Raw genomic sequence first — 16,027 nt, forward strand, 5'->3', positions numbered from 1 at the left:
TTTCTTTCAAAAAAAGAAAGAATAAAAATTTACTGACCCCAAACTTTATATATATATATATATATATATATATATTTAAATGTAAACACTATTTAATGTGCTATATTACCTTGGCATTAAATTACACTGTAGTGACTGTAAATATCTCTTCTGACTTCCATTATATTTGTTTTCTATTTTGGAAAGTAATGGAAATGCAAAAGTGATTTTTTTGGGGTCTTTTTTTATGATGGAGCAAATAAGGATGCAAAAGTAATCGCTACAATCTCCCATTCATCTTTATAAAAGTTTACCCTGTTATACTTTACTAGCATTCGAAATGTGAAAAGAGTCCATTTACAAATTGCCCAAAAAAAAATACAAGCTTGCCATTTATGCTTTTAAACCATCTGTAAGTGTATTACTTTAAGCGCATTTCCTGTTTGTTTTCACACACTGATGTATGAGTCATAATTATTCTAAATAATTAGTCATAATATAACAATATTGCGATAGACTATGTTCATAGACATTAAGCTGAAAATAACACATTCTATTCTATTAAAGTGTGGAGAATGGAATGGCTCTAAAGTGAAGTGCACGTTCTAAGTTTCCAACACTTGCAAGAAATCATAAAAGTAGTTCAGGCCGCTTTATGCTGCTTGACATGACTCGTCTGGTTGTTCCTGTCTCAGGGCTGTGCTGTCAATGCCATTGGCCATCCATCTTCCTTTGGTTCATACCCCACAATGCCATGAGTTCAGCGTTCAGTGTGGCCTGGTACCTAACCATCAGCTGTCTTTTTGAGACCTTCATGAGTGTATGACTTCCTTCCTTATTCTCTCAATCACTAACATATGCCCAGACCTTCTACCATGTGATGCTTTTTATGTAATAGCAAAATTAGCTGGCTTCCTTTAGCGGCACTCTAGTGTTCATTATTGAGGTCAAATGACTGTTACATCACACAGCTTCCCCCACATGTCTTTCAAAGTGAACGTTCTGCTCCCTGCAGTGCTACAGTGTTCCCTATACATCCCTCAACATGGTTCTGGAGGAGGTCAACAAGACCGAGACTCTGCCACAGCTTACAGTGAGAACGCTTCAATCGTCAGCTCTCAAATATTCAAATTCTGTCATCATTTTCTCAGAACCACCTTGTTTCAAACCTGACGTTTTTTTTTCATGGAACACAAAAGGAGGAATTCTGAGGAAATAATATGGGAAAGAGTCAGAACACGCTTCAAATATTCACCTTATGTGTTCCACGGAAGAATTAAAGAAATTCATACAGGTTTGAAACAACGTTAGAGTGAGTTTTAGTTTTTTTTTGCTATTTTAGCCGATGTTTGTTTGTGCTATGCATTCTTATTTATTAAAAATGTTTTTCATTCATTTAAATAAAGCTGAAATCAAATAAAATATAAATATAAGATGAAACGGTTTAACATAAACGTAACTACTTTACGAAAATTAGATACATTGCCAACTGAAGGCGGGCGTAAACGGTGCGATTCTGAAGGTCGGAACGTCGTGAGCTCTGGCACATGTCACGATCGAGTTTATCCGAAAATCGTACGGAGGCAGTCACACACGACACGAATTTACTACGATTTTACAAACTCTGACGTAAGCATTATGTTTCGCGCCATTCATAAAAATATGGATTCTGAGGACGAAATAGTTTTCTTTGTGGCAGGCGGCTTGTGACGTCCAAAAAAAAAAAACCGAAGACAAAGGACATGGCAAAGAGAATGGCTGAAAAGCAGAGAAAAGCATGGACTTTCTGTTCTTCATAAAGAACTCGAGGGAGTAGGCCATTTCTGAATTTCTGCTCGTTTTGCCGGAAATACAACAGGCATATTCATTCATAAAGCTGAATGGCAAATTTGGCACATTCAGAATAACAAATAAAAAATAGAACTGTATAATTAAACTAAAATTATTATAGACTATATGGTTTTTGTCATCTTCTGATTATTCAATTTCAGATGGATCGCCAAATCGTCTCGTTCAACCGCACATACGCCACGAATTTAAACCGACAGCATCCGATTTTTTTGGACATGTTTGAAAATTATCGGGAGGACGGGAGGTGCTCGTAATGTCTCGGATCGGCCCGTAATTCTTCTCACACGGTACGAGCCGCAACCATGCGAGCATCTGCAATTTTCTCCCGAGAGAAAAAAAATCGCAGCCGCGACCATGCGAGCATCTGCGATTTTCTCCCGAGAGAAAAAAATTGCCTGCGAGCTTCGTACGACAGCAAAAATCGCACCGTGTACACCCGCCTTAACTGAAATAATTATAATTTGATGTACTAAAATCACTAAAACTAAACACTGAAATAAAAAAGCTAAGCTGATTTTAATTAAAATTTCAATTAAACTGACAATATAAAAATAAGAGCTAATTCAAAATACTATAATTGTATATAATGATACTAAAAGAACACTGCTCTGTTGGAAACAACTGTTAAGTCTCCTAAGCCAGTGTCATGAACAAACTGGATTACATCGGTCGAAAAGTCTTTAAATAGGTTCTCTATCTAGTGCCTGATTGTAAATATAAAAAGCTATTGAATATGAATTTCTTATTATTTACTCGGCATACTGCTAGCACGTTAGTCTGTTAGCTTATTACATCTCATATTACCTTTGATCAAATGGTTATATGATACTGTAATGCAAATAATAAAATAAACACTATCTTTCAAAAGTTTGGTGGCAGTAAGGTTTCTTTTTTAAAGAAATTAATGCTTTCATTCAGCAAAGATGCATTAAATGGATCATAAGTGACATTATCGGCGTTTACATTGTTACAAAAAACATCAAACTCAAATTCAAAAGGATCATGTGACACAGAAGACTGGAGTAATGATGCTGAAAATTCAGCCTTGCATCACAGCAAAAAATTACATTTAAAAATGTATTAAAGGGGTCATATGATGCTTTTTTAAAAGATCATTATTTTGTGTATTTGGTGTAACAGAATATGTTGACATGCTTTAATGTTCAAAAAACACATTATTTTTCAAATACTGTACATTATTGTAGGTCCTCTATGCCCCGCCTCTCTCAAACGCTTCGTTTTCTACAAAGTAAACAGTTCTTAAATTAAATATTAAAATATTTCACAATATTACTTTATACTGTATTTTAAATTAAATAAATGCAACCTTGTTGAGCATAAGAGACTTCTTTCAAAAACAATAAAAATTTCACGACTCCAAACATTTGAATGATATATACCCAAAAGATCACCTGTTAAACAATGCAGCTCGCTTCATTATTCATAAACACACTGTATCAGAGAGAACTGATGCCCTATGCAGCACTCAGTCGTTTACACCAGGCTTGTGTGGGGCAAAGGTTGCCATCTACATAGATTGTTCCAAATCAGTCACTTGCAAAGTTACATTTTGGGTAGAATGCTGCCTTATAAAACAGCTGCCCATTTAGGCAGTAGATAGCTCACTAGGTTTTGCAACAGAGCCATTATAACCTATTATTACACCTCCAAGACTGAAAAACCCCAGAACTAATTCCAGTCAGGATGTGTGTGATGGTATTTCTCTGAGCAGTAGCTGGTGTTCTCAGATGCTGTGTGATTGCATGCACATCTGTCTCACAGGGATGAGTGTGGAGGCGTTTGCTATGCTGATGGCGGCTGTGATTCAGGGTCAGGTGCTGTGGGTGTATAACAAAGACAGAGATCAAGCCTGTCTGAACGTGGACCAAACACCGGATCTCCCACACAGCGCTGCGCTGCACGAAACTGTAACACGATAACACCTACACACCAACATCACACTGTAAAATACTGTGTAGTGCAACTCTTCTGATGTTACTCAGGCATTTTACTATTTATAATTACTGGCGTTCGCTGAGGAAAGCATTACTTGTAATACTGCTCAATCTGAACAAAGCCATAAAGTAGTTAACCTTAGGGTGTCATTTTGGTTCTGTCAATTATACAATTACTATCAATCTTTTTAAAGCAGTTTCTATGGGTAATTTGCAGATTGTTTTGGTGCCTCAGGGACTGTTAGTCTATGGTGTGAAATTACACATTCTGTCTGACATGTAATCCAACTTTTAACTCTTGTAATCTAGCTAAATCACTGTTTGGAAACACGGTGGAAAACTTCCTTATATGTAGACTGTATAGTATACTGTAGACCCCTCACACTTTCTTTAGGGAGGTCTACTAAAACCCCTGTAATTTGCGATCTAAGACTGTTTACATATAACTTACTGTACGTATATGTCTGTGTTTCCTATCAGAGAACGGCCTTTATGATATCAGCACTGGTCATGAGCGCTCTCTTCTTTGTTTGCTGTATGGTGCTGTTCCTGGGGGTCAAAGAGCAAAGAGGTGCGGTGTACAGTTTTGCACAAATAAGAGTCAATTCCAAAAATGTTTTGTGTTGTCAGATTCCCTGAATATATTATTGAGCATGCGGGTTTGTTGAAGACTCTTAATAATAATTTTATAGTAGGCTACATTTTGCACATGTTCATCAGCGAGACAATATGTAACTGTAGCAAATTCACTGTTTACAAATAAAATCTTAATTTTTGTTTTGTTTGTTTGTTTGTTTTGTTTTGTCAGATTCCCTGAATATATTATTGAGCATGAGGGTTTGTTGAAGACTCTTAATAACATTTAATAATAACTTTATATTAGGCTACTTTTTGCACATGTTCATCAGCGAAACAATATGGGTTTGAACTGTAGTGAATTCACTGTTTACAAATAAAATCTTAATTTTTGTTTTTGTTTTGTTTTTTGTTTGTTTGTTTTGTTTTGTTTTGCCAGATTCCCTGACTTTTAACAACATTTAACAACAATATTGCTTTGAACTGTAGTGAATTCACTGTTTACAAATAAAATCCTAATTTTTGTTTTTTGTTTGTTTTGTTTTGCCAGATTCCCTGACTTTTAACAACATTTAACAACAATATTGCTTTGAACTGTAGTGAATTCACTGTTTACAAATAAAATCCTAATTTTTGTTTTTTGTTTGTTTTGTTTTGCCAGATTCCCTGACTTTTAACAACATTTAACAACAATATTGCTTTGAACTGTAGTGAATTCACTGTTTACAAATAAAATCCTAATTTTTGTTTTTTGTTTGTTTTGTTTTGCCAGATTCCCTGACTTTTAACAACATTTAACAACAATATTGCTTTGAACTGTAGTGAATTCACTGTTTACAAATAAAATCCTAATTTTTGTTTTTTGTTTGTTTTGTTTTGCCAGATTCCCTGACTTTTAACAACATTTAACAACAATATTGCTTTGAACTGTAGTGAATTCACTGTTTACAAATAAAATCTTAATTTTTGTTTTGTTTTTGTTCTGCCAGATTCATATTATTGAGCTCTTAACAACATGGTAGGTTACATTTTAGGCATGTTTATCCGTGAAACATTATGGGCTTGAATTGTTTATGAATAAATATATGTTTATGTTTTGTTTTGTTTTTTGGCCAGATTCCTCGAGTATATTATTGAGCATGAGGCTTTATAACTACATTAAATGATAACTTTATGACAGGCTACATTTTGGACATGTTTATCAGTGAAAAAAGCTGGGCTTGAACTGTAGTGAACAGATTTGTTTTGCTAGATTCCATAAATATATCACTGTGTTTATCCGTGAAACATTATGGGCTTGAATTGTTTATGAATAAAAAGTGTTTTGTTTTGTTTTTTGGCCAGATTCCTCGAGTATATTATTGAGCATGAGGCTTTATAACAACATTAAATGATAACTTTATGACAGGCTACATTTTGGACATGTTTATCAGTGAAAAAAGCTGGGCTTGAACTGTAGTGAACAGATTTGTTTTGCTAGATTCCATAAATATATCACTGAACATGAGACTTTATTGAAGACTCTTACCAATATTCAACAACTATACGGCTTTTAGCTGTAGTGAATTGATTATGAATAAAAACTTTTTTTGTTTTGTTTTGTATTATTGTTTTTGTTTTGTTTTGCCAGATTACATTAATATAGAATTCAGCATTAGGGTTTATTGAGGACTCTTAACAATATTTAACAATATGGGTTTGAACTGTAGTGAAGTGATTGTTTATGAAAAAATCTATTTTTTGTTTAGTTTTGTCAGATTCCCTGAATATATTGTTGAGCATGAGGGTTTGTTGAGGACTCTTAACAACACTACAATAATAACTTTATAGTAGGCTACATTTTGTTTATCAGGCAGTGAACCAATACTATAGTGAATTCATTGCTTACAAATAAAATCTCATCAAACTGGCTCTTAAACTCTTCACCAGTTCAGTGTCAAATGTCATGGCTTTGTACAGATGTATTGTTGTTTCTCTCTCTGGCTCCTGTAGGGCCTCTCAGTGGTCAGAGTCACATGCACACTACATACCTGAATGCTGTGAAGAAGCTGATTGGCCATGTGTCATACCGGTGTCTGGTCCTCGGCTTCCTCTTCTCCACTGTAGCTTTTCAGGTCGCATCTCTGCTTTAACTATAAAGTACATGTAAAATTAGAACTAGAACAAAAACACTATGTTGACAAGCAACTGTAAGTGATAAAAATTAAAACCCTATCTTCTATAATGTTTAAAAAGGTGGTTTCATAATTTCGATTATGGTTATTTGGAAGCTATGGACTAATACAGCAAATAACTTCCATTTTTATATGAGAGTGCTCCATTAGTGCTTGCTGAAAATTTTTGGGTTCATTTCCAGATGTCTTTGGGGAACTTCACACTGTTTTGCACTCATGTTGCTGGTTTAAGAGCTCAGTTACAGTATCTCATGTTAGCTATACTGGTAAGTCTAGATATACAAATGTGGAAGGTAGTTTTATAATTAAACTCAAAACAACACTGCGCAGTAACATATATGTTAGTTATTGTATCACAAGTGTTACTATATAGCAGGTGTCCTCAACTCTGGGCCTCGAGGTCCATTTTCCTGCAGAGTTTAGCTCCAACCCTAATCAAACACACCTGAACAAGCTAATCACGGTCTTCAGGATTGCTAGAAAGTCACAGGCAGGTGAGTTTGATCAAGGTCGGAGCCAGTGTTGCCAATTTAGCTACTTTGTAGCTAGATTTAGTGACTTCCCCGCCCCTTTTGAGACTTTTTTCAAAAGTTTAGGGACAAATATAGCAACTTCTTGGACAAACCTTATCTAAGTTCTCATCTTGCCCACTGATCTATGTTCATCTTTATATAGATCAGTGAATTTGCCATTGTGATGTCATCTAGTGACATTTAGCTACCAGTTTTAGCTACTTGCAATTGAAAGCAGTTGGCAACACTGGTTGGAGCTGAACTCTGTAGGAAATTGGATCCTCCAGGCCCAGAGTTGAGAACCTCTGCTATATAGTGTATTTTTGCACACTTGAACACTGTATTGACCAATCAGCATCCAGGACTAGAATTATCTATTTTATAATTGCCATTATAATCTTTATTTTGCCAAAACCAGAATCTGTTCCTCTAATGGAAAGATGGTTTAGCATGGTTTATGAGATTTTTAATTCATTGGCTGTCCTAATGTGCGTACAGGTGTCTGCTACCATATCAGTGCCAATGTGGCAGATGACGCTGGGCAAGAAAACAGCACTTTTTATAGGTCTATCTGTAAGTTCCCTCTGTTAAATGGTGATGGTGAAGAGACCATATATAGTAATTCTGGTGATGTACCCAAGTGGTTAAAGATCTGGGTTAGTAGCTGGAAGGTTGTAGATTCACACAAACTTGAGCTATTAATTTTGTTCCCACCATAAAACAACTTAATATTTTTTTTATGGCAATCGATATGTAATTTGCCTGTGTTTCTCTATAGCTTCTCATACCAGCTCTGGTGGTCCTAGTTTCCATGCCAGATAACTTTCCAGTGTACATGGTCATGTGTTCTTTGGCTGGATCTAGTTTAGCGGCACTGCTCTTGTTCCCATGGTGAGTAACAGTAAGACCTAGATCTGTCCACTTCACGCTGTTCATCTCGGCTAATCAGGCCAGCATTCCTCACCATGAAGAGTTTAGCACTTGGCGATCCATCAGTAAATCTTCACATCAAGTTTTATGCAGGACATTGCCATCACTTTTGGTAGGGAAATTGTGCACTTGTTTTATTACGTTGTCAATTAAATTACTTTCAGCCATTCATTTTACCCAACAGAGAGGTCATATATTTAGTGGCATTTGCTAACGCGAGCATCATTGCTTAGGGAGAGTATTAAATGGGAGATGGGTCAATGAAATGATGCCATTTTTTTTTGTCTGTATCTATTAATGTCTTCAAAATACATTAAAATGCAATTTATACAAACACACTTTTAGGGGGGAAAGTCAGAAATGTCAGGGTCATACAACTGTCCTCCATAACAAAGCCTCAAAAAGGCCTCATTAAAATTATTCAATTATTAAATGTTTTATTCTATTCTATTATTTAATTATAATATTCTATTATTAATTCTAAGGGGGAAAACTGCTTCACTGCTAAGTAATATTTGAAAAACAAATTGTTGTGACAAGTAAAAGTCATGTGGTCCAACAAATTTTTCTGACATGGTTAGTTCAGGTTGTAAAATGTCATGTGGTGCAGCCTTCCAAAAACATATGAATGATTTTTTTAATTAATACATAATGTTTAAGATGTGTATACTTGCATGTATTCAGATGTAAGGCCGATATGTTAGGCTAAAATGTTTTTACTTGATGGTTACACCACATAACATTTCAAACTTTTGAAAACCATATAAAACCAACGTGAATACAAAATACAGAGTACATTTCTAACAACTCAGCACGTGTCTTTTAAACTAGATTTTTATGAGGTGTTTCCTTTTCTTCATCTTGGACACTCTTATTTATCATTGGCCATTGATCATTGATTAAACTTCTGCACGCAACTAGCTAATCCTGAACCACTTGTGCAAATTGCGCAATGAAACATTAAATCTTATTAGGGAGAGGTGTGCTATTTTTTCTATAAGCAAACAGGTGTACAATTTTGCCTTCTGAATGATAAAATGGGAGACAAAATCTAATCGATTTACACAAAAGTAGAGAAGTAGAGATTTGAAATGGGGCCAGTACGCAACACCCTTGAAATTCCACAGCAATGCACTAAAAAACCACTCCGAACATCCTAACAACCAGCCTACTCCCTAGCATGGTGGTTGTGAGTTTTGCGAAACATCAGTCAAATGCCTAAAATGCCTTGTTTTGCTCAGGTCAATGCTGCCAGATGTGGTGGATGAGTTTGCTGTTCAGAACCCGTCCTGCAAAGGCCTGGAGCCCCTGTTTTTTTCCTGCTCGAGGTTTTGTAACAAGCTTGGAGGAGGCCTGTCTGCTGGCATCTCCACTATGACACTACAGTGAGTCAGCACTCGCTCTCTTTAAGCCAATGTAATGCCTGTCGGTCAGTTTTTAAAAATACTGAGGACACCGGCACTAAATTCGAGTACGATTGTTCAAGCTCTGTGTCCTGCAAGTTTTTAAATACTGTCAGGCGAGAATGTTTGACCAAAACAAAACCAAGCTCATGTTTGCAATAGTTCAGCCTTTTTGTGGAAGTCTGAAATGTTTACCTTGATATATTTACACTGAGCAATGTGTTTTGTTGGAGCTTCACAGGATATAAAGCAGGTGCACTGAATTTGCTTTGGGCCCCCATACCAATCGCCTTTTTGCTGGTGGGTTTAGTGTTTTTCTATTTGTACCCAATCAATGAAGCACATCGGAAGCAGATTCAACAAGATCTCAGAAACACAAGGTAAGACATATGAGTGTCAGTCAATGTCTCAATCTTATAAGATTTATGAATGTTAATAATAGTACATTGCGTACTTTCTTTTTTTTCTTTTCCAGGTCTAACAGTGCCACACTTGCCAGTTTAGAAGAGGAAAATGTTCCCATGATTCAACAAATCACTGACTCCAGTCAGACTTTCATCTTCAAATCAAAGACTAGAATAATATCACATCTTAATGCAAAACAATCTGCCTGTCAAGCGTCTCAAAAATACTGCAACACAAGTGCTGATTCACATGACGTCAGGATGTCGAGTTCCAACTCAGCAATCCAATTTCATAAATCAAAAACGTACCCAACGTCATCACAACAATATAAATCAAGTGTGAAACGTCATGAATCAAGGTTGAGTGAAAGACATAAATGTGCACTGAAGTGTCAAGATATTCAAGATGAGAGGTCAAAAGTTACATGGGTGTAGTAGATGTTTAAAACTGGAGAGTCTGCATCAATGCGAGCTTGAACTTGCCCCAGGTGTCCTGACATTTTATCCTACCCGTCAGATTGACCAGGGTTTACTGCGCATGCGCACATCAATATTGCGTCCTTTTTCTCATGCTGAACAACAATACTTAATGTATCTGCATTACTGTAAGGGTAGGTTTAGGGTTGGGTAGCCATGTAGACTTTAATAAAACACAATCTAATAGGTAGAAAAAATTATTTATTGTTGGTTTCCTGTAGCTGTATCCAGTATCCATTCTAGCTACAACCGCGAATATAACACATAATTACTGTATTTGCATTACTGTAAGAGTAGGTTTAGGGTTGTGGTAGGTGTAGACGTTAATAAACCATAATTTTACAGGTAGCATTTTTCGTTGTCGAATACTCCAAGCTGAAATCAAAAGTGGGCAGCCCTGACTACCCACTGTTTTAATGGGATGTAGCAAAATCTGACAGGGTAGCACAAATCGACAGAACACCGGCTGTGATTTGCTTTATGCATAAGGGCGTGGGAAATCATGACAATGCTGATAAAATGAACATGAAGTTAACATTGAGTAGCCTAACTTACACTGTAGACACAATACTGCCACTTACTTCATCTTCATCAAAGCAGAAGCAAGCTGCTCTGCGAGGAACACAATAGTCGCGAACCTGAATCCATCAGTGTTTTGAATGAATCGAGAGTAAATTGATTCAATGACTCGCTCATATGGACAGTCGACGTAACATGGAAAATTAGTCATTAAAAATGCCTCACCAGTCACCACTGATGTAGACAGTATTTGTCTGAAACACGCAAACACAGTTACTGTATAATTTCATAATTAAAATGCTTTAAAACTGTAGGGAAACGAGTTCCGTTGTCTGTGATAAATGGAATAAGATTCGTATGCCTTGTCACCGCGCGGTGATAGTGGAAAGTGGAAGCGTTTCTTTATAGTGGGCGTAACTTGTGATAGTGGGCGGGCGTTGTGTGTAGGGGCGTGGTTTGTAGCATTGTGGGCGGAGTCGGATACACTGAGAGTAGACTAGTGATAATTTCCAGAGCTGGGTAGTAACTGATTACATGTAATCTGGATTACGTAATCAGATACCTAAAATTAAGTACTTTTATCTAGATTCAATTACATTTTAAAATATTCGTAATCAGACTACAGTTACTTGTTAATTGATTTTATTGATCATGATTATTCACACAACAGCAATACATTTTTCATAATTTATTGATTCTCCCTAATTCCTCTTTTTCATCTTTTAAATTTTCCTTTCTAAAATAGCCTACTGCTTATATACAGTCAGAAAGTCCTCCAGTTTTGTGAACATTCACACAAAGACCAGTCACTACTCAGGTGGCTACAATTACACTGAAAACTGAGAGGCCACACAGCATTTGACCACTGGATTTACAGAAATCATTTTAATAAAAAAAAAACTGTTTTCTCAACATTTCAACATTGCGTCAACTACTGATGAAAAACATTAATGTTTATTTGAATTATCACTCAGGTTATTTAACCACGTATTACTGTCTTGGGAAGAATTTTGTCTTTCAAACACATTAAAATGCACAAGTTCACAAACTTTTTTTTGTCAGCAAAGCCTCTTTCGCCCAATATATTTACTTGAACTACCCCTGAGATTTTAAGTTCATAATTAAGTAACACATTTGCATTATTGGTTAATGGTCACATGACATGCAGGTAGGCTAAACAAATTAAATATATATATTTTTTTAATATTTAATTTTTTTTAAATATTTAAGTGATTTATTTTGATTCATGTTCATTTAAAATGATTTATTTAAATTTTACATTTTTATGATTTAATTAATTATTTGCTTTTCATTAAACTCACAACCCCCCTTCAGTTCGTTCACAAACCCCAGCTTGGTAAACCTTGACGTAATTGAATGATTAATGCACTTGTTGTTAATAACAATGTTGTTAATGTTATTAACAATGTTAATGTTGTTAATAACAATGAATGGAATATATTTTCTTTTTCTTTGCATTTTTATGTTAATATGGTACAATATTATCCTATTTAAATCAAAATAAACGAGTTAGGTCAAAAGTAATCAAAAAGTAGTCTGATTATATTACCTAAAACGTGTAATGTAATGAATTACGTTACTAACTACAATTTTTGTAATTTGGAATCAGTAAAGGATTACAATTTTCAAGTAATCTACCCAGCTCTGATCATTTCACACTAGAAAGTCTCAGGGCAGTTGCAGTAAATATTAGTACTCTTGTGTACACTTGTGAAAAAAAAGCATGATTGAAAAAACACTTATAGCTGTGAATCTATTTGAATTTCATTCCACTGATGTAGACCAAGGGTGTGAGTCATAAGATGCTGCTGTATCGATTTCATATAATGTTATGTACCTTTACATTTACATGCCGTTAAGATTAGATTAGATTAGATCCAGTATACAATCTATGTTAAAGTGTTTTTAAGATTTAAAAAGATGTCAGATGCTTTACAGATGTCAGTCAGTGCAAATAGCCAACAATATAGTCTAGAAAAGATGATCTGGTTGTGATGGAGATAGAATTGGTAGATGATTATCACAGTGCAAAAGATGGTGTGCAGTGCAAACAGAAACAGATGCATTAAAGTAATCATACAATGATCAGAATTACAAATACGTTATTTATGACAGTGGTGGCTAATATCAAGTTAGAGTAAATTAATTGTACTAAATGGGATTAGAGCTGAAACCGTGGTTAATATACTGTATACGGCGATGTGTGGCTGATGGAGCTGTTCGGCGTCTGTCCGCTGGCGGCGCGGACCGGGCTTTCTGCCCTCAATCACAATTACTGAGTTACTGAAGCGCATTCTGTGTGCAGAGCTTCAGGAGTCAAAACGAGCAGCCAGGATGGGAGTCGAGGTTGAAACCATTACTCCTGGAGACGGTAAAGCGCATCACATCGACAATTCCCAAGCCACAATTCTTCTATCAAAATAAGACGCATTTTAAATCGACACATTTTGCCTGTTTTGGGCATCACGGGCGTTAGCCTGTTAGCTAAACACTAACCTCTTCCCACAGGATTTGCCGTGCATTTTAAACATCTTCTCCTCTTGTTTTGGATTTCAGGAAGTACTTTCCCCAAAAAAGGACAGACGTGTGTCGTGCACTACGTGGGTAAGTTTGAGAAGTGCTCGTGTTGATGAATCGCGTGAAGGGTGTTAGCTAGCATTAGCTGATTAGCCGCACTGACACAATAGACACTTTCGCGTCCGCGATCGGCTCATCAAGGCTGTCAATCGTTAAGATTTTAACAAGCCTTAATATTTGCTACATCTTTGATCTTTCCTTATATCCACGACTGATAAATGCGTCTAACACCATATGATTTGGAAACTGTGGCCTGTTCTTGTGGACATACAGTGTTTATATTGCCGTCGTTAATGATGAGTTAAAAAAATAGCGGGCATCCTCGCCAAACTAACGTTAGACGTTTTTGGGAGATTCTAGACGCGTCTGAACATCATATTCGAACGTTTTTACCGCGCTTATGATGCTTTAGATTCGAACGTTCTGCAATTCGAATCCTCCGTGGGTGTGATTTTCAAAATGCTTTGGTTTGAACCTGCCCATGATCGTCAAAACCCTTTTGATTCGAACATCCGGCAAATATTTCCATTCAAACGGTCATTATGCTTTCAAACCAAACTGTTTTGATGAATCCAGATTATTGTGAACTGCAGCCATGGAAGGCTATTTTAATATTTGCTGTACAGTCCAAATGAATGAAAAATGAAACGAATCCGTAGTAAGCGTTTCTTGGTGTAATGTGTAATCGTGCGTGCGCAGGTTGACGCAGAGTCATTCATATCTGTGTTAATTCCTGTTTTTCTCAGGCTCTCTGACAGATGGACACAAGTTCGACTCCTCCAGGGACCGAGGAAAGCCTTTCAAATTCAAAATTGGCAAACAAGAAGTCATCCGTGGTTGGGATGAAGGAGTAGCCCAGGTAATTTGAAAAATGGGTTTGATTTGCAATATAAATCTAATGGCACACCGTGTGTTCATAAAGTAGGTCTCGGCCTAATTGGAAAATTTCCCCTTTTGCTTCAACAGACAAGTACACACAAGCTGTCTATTGTGGTTTTGATAACCAAGCAGTGTCACTTCTTTTAACCTCCATTCATTGTTTCTTACTGGACTTAATTTGGCCAAATGACCTCTCCCCCTTGTGACAGATGAGTGTGGGGCAGCGTGCCAAGCTGACTTGCACTCCGGACTTTGCTTACGGGAGCAAGGGGCACCCGGGCATCATTCCTCCCAACGCAACCCTCATATTTGATGTGGAGCTGATTGGCTTGGAGTAAAGCCCCCACAATTGGACTCAGGTTATTCCCAATTCATTCTTTCAGGGTATGTGCAAAGTTTTCCACATTTCTCTTTTGAGTTCATTTGTTGTTGTTACTTGGTATTTAATACATTTTATGACTGCATGTCACCTAAGATACTTATTTTTTTTATCATTGTATATAGTTCCTCCATGGATCACTTTTAATAACTAAAAGTTAATCTTTAAAGGAGATTATTGTAGTCTTGGTCTTAAACGTCCTGTAGAGTTTATTTAACAGGCTCTTAGATTAAACCCTCGTAATCGTATGTATGTATGGCCTTTGAGGAACACGGTTTAGTTGTTTAATAAACCTCTCTCTGTTTTCTTCCAGGTCAACCTTTTTAAGGAACATTGCTCCATGCATGTGATCCTCAAAAGGGGCTAGTGTTAATAGCGATACCACTTAGCTTAGCTCTGTTTTGCATTTGTATATTTTGTTGCCTTTTATTTCTTTTCTGCTTGACATAATCACTGGTATACTCTCCATTATTGGATGTTCACTAAGACGCCGGTTTCTTTTTTTCCCCCTTTCCTTCTCTTTTTATATTTGATTTCTGTGTTGTAAACGCGATCACAGCAACAGGGTTGTGGCTGAGCTGGTAACAAGTACTCTGGTGGGGAAATCTGGTTAAGTATAAAACAAAACTACTTGAAAATAAATTGTTTATAAAAAGATCAAGCTGGTTTCTTATGTGTTGATTGGGGAAACTGGAATGGTTTGTTTACATGTGCGTTCTTATAATCATGTCAGATGATGATAGTTGGTCCCGATTTCATATTGTGCTGGGTAGCCCCACCCACATTGAAATCCCACTCTGCATAACTGAATATTAAACATCAATTTTGTTCTGATTACCTGTAATTGTCATGTCACAGCTTCTTGCTTTAAGTGAGGACAGACTAGGACACAGTGCAAGTAAAAGAAAAAGTCATTAGCACAACAGAAGCTTTGTCATTTGAACACAACATTTTTATTTTCAAGGGGCAATTGAACCAAACAACCCAAATTTACAATTAGGGTTGAGTGTTGATGGGCTTTGTCTAAATACACAGTCGTTTTGTAATGAGGCTCTGTAAGTCAGGATGCGTTTTTTATGTAAATGTCTATTTGAAACAGAATCTTTAAGTTTCCTGATAAAGCTAACTACTAGGAATTATTGTGCTAACATGCATTTTAAGCCCATAAAACAACCTACTGGAATACCATGATTACAGAGTTTTGTTCTTTTGTGCTACTTCAAAGTAACAGAAGACTTTGCTTTACAAATCCATGAATCAATTGCAAGTATTTTCCTAATAGAGTTTTCTGAAATCTGGATGCATGCAACAGTTAAAGACCCATTTGTTTTCTGAAGTGGTGTGATATCTTGAGATTAAAAACAAGCCTGTTATGACAGTAAATATACATC

The 16,027-nt window shown here is 36.3% G+C and overlaps 1 protein-coding gene and 1 pseudogene across 3 annotated transcripts; both read left to right on the plus strand.

The window, feature by feature from the left end:
• LOC107752569 (sodium-dependent lysophosphatidylcholine symporter 1-like) overlaps positions 1–10,233 on the plus strand; it is a 23,914-nt pseudogene extending 13,681 nt beyond the window's left edge.
• Positions 10,234–13,008: 2,775 nt separating this feature from the next.
• On the plus strand, positions 13,009–15,293 carry LOC107752559 (peptidyl-prolyl cis-trans isomerase FKBP1A-like). Of its 3 annotated transcripts, none has more exons than XM_016568566.1 (5): positions 13,009–13,172; positions 13,310–13,405; positions 14,125–14,237; positions 14,467–14,616; positions 14,950–15,293. In XM_016568566.1, the coding sequence occupies exons 1-4, from the start codon at positions 13,136–13,138 to the stop codon at positions 14,593–14,595; spliced, it is 375 nt and encodes a 124-aa protein (XP_016424052.1). In that variant the 5' UTR covers positions 13,009–13,135; the 3' UTR covers positions 14,596–14,616; positions 14,950–15,293. The 3 variants fall into 3 exon arrangements, with proteins under 3 accessions (XP_016424052.1, XP_016424051.1, XP_016424053.1); XM_016568565.1 differs by having other exon boundaries at positions 13,010–13,172; positions 14,467–14,641; XM_016568567.1 differs by having other exon boundaries at positions 13,018–13,172; positions 13,358–13,405; positions 14,467–14,641.
• The last annotated feature ends 734 nt before the right edge of the window (positions 15,294–16,027 follow it).

This window comes from Sinocyclocheilus rhinocerous, unplaced genomic scaffold (assembly GCF_001515625.1).
Source record: "Sinocyclocheilus rhinocerous isolate Xijiao unplaced genomic scaffold, SAMN03320098_v1.1 scaffold1102, whole genome shotgun sequence".
In the NCBI taxonomy this organism is placed as follows: domain Eukaryota; kingdom Metazoa; phylum Chordata; class Actinopteri; order Cypriniformes; family Cyprinidae; genus Sinocyclocheilus; species Sinocyclocheilus rhinocerous.